Here is a 6406-nt window from a genome sequence, read left to right as displayed (position 1 = left end):
CATGTTGGCCAGGCTGGTCTCAAACTCCTGACCTCAAGTGATCCACCTGCCTCGGCCTCCCAAAGTGCTGGGATTACAGGCATGAGCCACCACGCCAGGCTAATATTTTGTATTTTTAGTAGAGACAGGGTTTCACCATGTTGGCCAGACTGGTCTCAAACTCCCGACCTCAAGTGATCCACCCGCCTCGGCCTCCCATAGTGCTGGGATTACAGGTGTGAGCCACCGCGCCTGGCCTTGGTTGAGTTTTAGGCCCGAACATTTTTAGTTGTGGGGAAGGAGGTGGAGATGTCGTGTGCATCGTAGGATGTTGAGCAGAATTTCTGAGCTCCATCCAACTAGATGCTACTAGTTGTGACAACTAAAGATGTCTCCACACGTTGCTAAGAGTCCCCTGGACGCAGGTCACCTTGGGTGGTTGAGACTCACTGGTACAGAGTAACTGGACACAGGGTTTTCCAGATATTGGTGAGGGACACTCTGCTTAGGTGGGGACTACAGGTCTCTCCCACTCTGTCCTCCAGGGCAAGGAAGTGGAGCAACAGTCAGCCTGCAGATTTGGCACATATGGGACAGTCAAGAGACGACCCCACTGGGATAGGTGAGTGTCTACCAGAACGGGCTGTGGTTCAGGGATTGGCTTTGCAACTCACCACCTAAGAGATCTTAGTCAGGTGCAGGAACCTGTTGGAGCCTCAATTTCTTGCTTTAGAAAATGATGACAATCGCGATGACTTGAAACACTCAGGGACTTTGTGGGTGCTTAAAATGTGTGTTTACAAGGCTGAGCGCAGTGGCTCATGCCTGTAATCCCAGCACTTTGGGAGGCCAAGGCTGGTGGATCATTTGAGGTCAGGAGTTCGAGACCGGCCTGGCCAACATGGTGAAACCCCGTTGAAAATAAAACACAGTAAGGGAAGGCCAGGCACAGTGGCTCAGGCCTGTAATCCCCAGCACTTTGGGAGGCCGAGGCGGGCGGATCACGAGGTCGAGATCAAGACTATCCTGGTCAACATGGTGAAACCCCATCTCTACTAAAAATACAAAAATTAGCTGAGTGTGGTGGTGCCTGTAGTCCCAGCTACTCAGGAGGCTGAAGCAGGAGAATCACTTCAACCTGGGAGGCAGAGGTTGCAATAAGCTGAGATGGCGCCACTGCACTCCAGCCTGGTGACAGAGTGAGACTCCGTCAAGAAAGAAAAGAAAGGAAGGAAGGAATGAAGGGAGGGAGGGAGGGAAGGAGGGACAGATGAGTGTAGCTGAAGCAGAGGGAATGAGGGGAGAGTCAGAGAGAGAGACCCTGGGACTCAGATTGTGAGGATTTTTCAGCTACAGTGAGCACTTTGGACCTTAATTAACTCAGAGTGAGCCAGGCACTGTTGGATGGTTTCAAGTTCCTAGAAAAGAGCCTATTCAAAGGCATGGTAAATACAGTCTCCCAAAAGTCTTAGTACAGTTTTAAGTACTAATAGTCCAGGAGGTCAACATGCCACCAACTTACAAATGACATCATTTAAAAGTTTAGGATGAGGGGAGGGGACTGAGAGGAGGGATCCAGTAGGTGCAGCAAAAACCACCACGGCACACGGATGCTCGCGTAACCAACCTGCGCATTCTGCACGTGTATCCTGGTTTTTTTTTGTTGCTTTTTTGTTTGTTTGTTTGTTTAGAAGAAATAAAAAAGAAAAAAAAGAAAAAGAAAGTTTAATAAGCTTGGTTTCTTTGATACTTATCTGAGTGTCATACCATACATGGTTTGGTTGTGAATTTTTTATACTTTCTGCCTCTCTATAGATATCTGTATTAATTATATATATTTATATAGATATATCTATGGAGAGATATAATATATATATTATCATTAAAAAAGTAAAATATCTATCATATATAAATGTAATTATATATAATATATAGGGCAACATTATATATTTAATGTTAATTTTAAGATATACTTAATTTAAGTATGTATTATATATTTATATAATATATAGATATCTATCTGTATAGATATGACATAGAGAGATATATCTATACTTAATTATAGATACATAGATATCTTTTTTTTTTTTTCGAGATAGGGTCTCACTCTGTCATCCAAGCTGGAGTGCAGTGGTGCAGTCATACCTCACTGCAGCCTCTGGCTCAAGTGATCCTCCCACCTCAGCCTCCCAAGTAGCTGGGACCACAGGTGCATGCCATTATACCAGCTAATTTTCTAACTTTTTGTAGAGACAAGATCTTGTTATGTTGCCCAGACTGGTCTGGAATCCCTAGCCTCAAGCGATCCTCTCACCTTGACTCCTCCCAAAATGCTGAGATTACAGGCATCAACCTTCACCTTCATCCTTTTTTTTGAAAAAAAATTTTAATTTCGTGGGGTCACTGCTTACCACCTTTCAGTCAGAGGGGCAAAAACAAAGAATTCAAATTTAAAATGTAGTATTCAGAATTCATAGGGTCAGGCAAGGTGGCTCATGCCTGTGATCCCAGCACTTTGGGAGGCCAAGGAGGGAGGCTTGCTTGAGACTAGGAATTCCACACCAGTCCACCAGTCTGGGCAACACAGTGAGATCCCATCTCTATAAAATAAAATAAAAAATTTTTAAAAAGAATTTACAGAACGATAGAGATGCCAAAGTTTTCCAACCATGTGTAAGCATGTTAGCATTTCTACTGTTGAGGTTGTTGAAATTCAAAACTGCCCCTGGATAGGTTGGGATACCCCATTATTGGAATGAGTGGATGGATCAGGTGGGTAGTAGCCCATGAAGCTCTCACCCCCGGCCATTCAGCAATCTTCTCTGTGTATTCCCATTGACCCCTCTTGTATGATCTCCAGAAGCCTTCGCCATGCCCGTATCTGCCTTGCCCCGAACGGGCAGTGACCCCGTGTTGCTGAAGGCCCCTGCTCCCCTGGGAACTGTTGCCAACAGTCTCAGAGCCTCCGATGGGCAGCTTCAAGCCAAGGCACCAGCGAAGCCTCCCCGGACACCCTCCTTCGAACTTCCTGATGCCTCTGAACGTCCCCCAATGTACTGCGAGCTGGTGCCCCGAGTATCCTGTGTCCAGGGAACATCCCTGAGCCAAAGCTGCCCAGAGCCAGAGGCCCCATGGTGGGAGGCTGAGGAGGATGAGGAGGAAGAAAACAGATGTTTTACAAGACCACAGGCTGAGATCTCTTTCTGCCCCCCTGATACCCCCTCCTGCCTCCTGGGCCCCCAGAATCGGCCCCTGGAACCCCAAGTCCTGCATACTCTCCGTGGCCTGTTCCTGGAACACCATCCTGGGAGCACTGCCCTTCACCTGCTATTGGTAGACTGCCAGGTGGGTCACCTGCTGAGATGCTCCTCCCCAGGCCCAGGGCAAGACCCCACCATACCTACATAATCACACTTCACCTGACTTCCCCATTCCCTTCCGCAGGCCACAGGCCTCCTGGGAGTGACCAGGGATCAGCGGGACAACATGGGGGTCTCATCTGGCCTGGAGCTGCTCACTCTTCCCCATGGATGTCGCTTGAGGTTGGAACTGCTGGAGAGGTGAGCCAGCCGCTTGGAATCTTGGCTGGGGAAGGCCAATTCCCCCCGACTTCCGAAAGTCTCCAAACAGCTCCCCACTCATGGTTCCCCAGGGAAGAAGGGAGATGGGGCAATGCCACATCCTGTCCCCCCTCACCCCTGCATTACAAACCTCCCCACTTCCCCCAGACCCTTGCCCTCCGCTTCTGCAGGCATGAGACACTGGCGCTGGCCGGGGCACTGGCAGTGCTGGGCTGCTCGGGGCCGCTGGAGGAGCGCGCAGCCGCACTGAGGGGCCTGGTAGAGCTGGCGCTGGCGCTGCGGCCAGGGGCAGCGGGGGACCTGCCCGGGCTGGCTGCGGTCATGGGCGCCCTGCTCATGCCCCAGGTTCGTGGGGAGCAGGGAGTGGAGGAAGCTGGAGTGCGGGTGACTGGGAAGACAGGAGAGGAGGCATGCGCAGGTCTCTTCTCCCAGGTGTCCCGGTTGGAGCACACGTGGCGCCAGCTCCGAAGGAGCCACACGGAGGCTGCGCTGGCCTTTGAACAGGAGCTGAAGCCGCTGATGCGGGCTCTGGATGAGGGCGCTGGTGAGTGAAGGTCTGGGGCTTGGCATCCTCCGGGGGCCCAGACCAAATTTAACAGAAATCTTAATCTAGTCCTATGCTCTGTTCCTACATCAGTTCTAGGCCCTGCCCTCCACACGGGACTTGTTCCTAGGGCCACGCCCCCTTACCAGCCTTGATCCCAGCCCCTTTCCCTAGGCCCCGCCCCTTCGCCATAGACCCCGCCCCCCATATGGGGCTTGTGCTCCTGGCCCCTGTCCACAGACCCCGCTGTCGCTCAATCCTAAGCCCCGCCCTTGCATCTGTCCTAGGTTCCACCTCTGCCCCATGCCCTATCTACAGCCCCAAACCCAGATCAGACCCTCTCCTTCCGCAGGACCCTGCGACCCCGGCGAGGTGGCGCTGCCGCACGTGGCACCCATGGTGCGCCTGCTGGAGGGCGAGGAAGTCGCGGGGCCGCTGGATGAGAGCTGCGAGCGGCTGCTGCGCACCCTGCACGGGGCGCGTCACATGGCCCGGGACGCACCCAAATTCCGCAAGGTGGCAGCCCAGCGCCTGCGAGGTGAGCGTTCCCTCTGCTCTGTACTGCAGACTTCAGATCCGGCAAGCTCTGGCCGGACCCCCAAACCCAACCTGTCCCAGGAAGGGAGCCTCTCGCCACGCCTCCCGGAGCCCCACCCAAACTGGGACGTCTCCACTCCAGGAAGGTTCTCGCCCCAATCAAACGCTGCTTCCAGCGGTATTGATAGGAACAGGGCCGCCCACCTCAAAACGGGCTGTCCTGCCCCCAGAGCCACCTCCGTGGGTCCCCACTCCCCCTTCCCACCTAGAACGATCCCGCACCCCAGGGATCTCGATCTCGAGGAACGCCCTGCTCCCTCCAAACGATTCCTCCCTCCTATCCTAGGGCAGCCCAGCCGACAAGATCCCCCACCTTCCCCGACAACCTGGGATCCCGCCACCGGTGCGGCCCCACGTCCAGGCACAGCCCCTAAGGCGGGACCCCCAGGATCTGGCACCTGGAACAGGCCACCCCCTTGCACTCTAGTAGAGCCCCTCAGGCACCCCACCCCCATTCCTGCAGAGGGCTGGAAGCCCCCTCCCCTCTGACCCCGCCTAGTCATCCCGCAGGTGGGGCAAGTCCCTCCCGGGCCGCTGTTGGGTCAAAGTCCTCAGGGGAAAGGCAGGTGCGGGAGGTTGGGAGGGGCGAGGCGGGCGCCTGGGCCCCGCCCCCAGCCCACCTGACCTTGTTTCCAGGATTCCGGCCTAACCCAGAGCTGAGGGAGGCCCTGACCACCGGCTTCCTGCGGAGGCTGCTCTGGGGTAGCCGGGGCGCGGGAGCTCCGCGCGCTGAACGCTTTGAGAAGTTCCAGCGCGTCCTCGGCGTCCTGTCACAGCGCCTGGAGCCTGACAGCTGAGAGCGCAGACCCCTTTCTTCACACCCGGGACCCCCAGGTTTTTGAAGACCCCGGAAGAGACCAAAGGAGTCGTCCCAGGCTCCTCACGTCCTCAGGCGGAAACCTGCCCTGTGCCTCACAGCAGAGGTGGGGAGGGCAGTCAGGGTCATCCGGGGCATGGTGAACATGTGACCTGCAGATCTGGCATCAGAGGCCAGAGTTCAAATGTGACTCCGCTTCTTAAAAGCTGTGATTTCTAGCAGATCACTTCACCTCTCTGTGTCTGCCTTTAACAAAATCATGGCTGTGCAGCAGCTCAGGCCTGTAATCTCAGCACTTGGGGAGGCCGAGGCGGAAGGAAGGCTTGAGGCCAGGAGTTCAAGACCAGCCAGGGCAACATGGTGAGACCTCATCTCTACAAAAACTGAAAAATAAAAAACTTTTACAAAATGTAAATGTGTACTTTCTAAGAATTGTGGCTGGGAATGAGACCGCAGGTGGAGAATGCCTGGCACACAGTAGATCCTCAATAAATGCTACCCATTCTCAGAAGCTGCACTGCATTCAGAAGGGATGAAACTTGGTGTCCCGGCCGGGCGCGGTAGCTCACACCCATAATCCCAGCACTTTGGGAGGCCCAGGTGGATGGATCACTTGAGGTCAGGAGTTCGAGACCAGCCTGGCCAACATGGCAAAACCCTGCCTCTACAGAAAATACAAAAAATTAGCTGGGCGTGATGGTGTGCACCTGTAATCCCAGCTACTTGGGAGGTTGAGGCAGAATTGCTTGAACCCGGGAGGTGGAGTCTGCAGTGAGCTGAGATTACGCCACTGCACTCCAGCCTGGGCAACTGCTTAAGGCTGTCTCAAAAAGAAAAAAGAAAAAGAAAAGGAAACTTGGTATCCTTCTCCCTACCTGAGTCACAAGC

General features: G+C 53.9%; 1 protein-coding gene across 2 annotated transcripts in view; it reads left to right on the top strand.

Moving 5' to 3' along the window:
- SH2D3A (SH2 domain containing 3A) overlaps positions 1–5933 on the top strand; it is a 19295-nt gene extending 13362 nt beyond the window's left edge. Inside the window, exons 4-10 of one of the 2 annotated variants that reach the window (XM_011967444.1) lie at positions 525–601; positions 2840–3324; positions 3424–3539; positions 3731–3905; positions 3993–4104; positions 4457–4642; positions 5338–5933. In XM_011967444.1, the coding sequence (XP_011822834.1) occupies positions 525–601; positions 2840–3324; positions 3424–3539; positions 3731–3905; positions 3993–4104; positions 4457–4642; positions 5338–5498 (1312 nt within the window). In that variant the 3' untranslated portion in view covers positions 5499–5933. Of the gene's footprint in view, positions 1–524; positions 602–2839; positions 3325–3423; positions 3540–3730; positions 4105–4456; positions 4643–5337 lie in introns of both variants that reach the window. The other variant, XM_011967445.1, reaches the window with a different exon arrangement.
- Positions 5934–6406: the final 473 nt, after the last annotated feature.

The sequence above is a fragment of the Mandrillus leucophaeus genome, unplaced genomic scaffold (genome assembly GCF_000951045.1).
Source record: "Mandrillus leucophaeus isolate KB7577 unplaced genomic scaffold, Mleu.le_1.0 Scaffold8, whole genome shotgun sequence".
Lineage (NCBI taxonomy): Eukaryota > Metazoa > Chordata > Mammalia > Primates > Cercopithecidae > Mandrillus > Mandrillus leucophaeus.
This window is presented reverse-complemented; position numbering and strand designations above follow the sequence as displayed.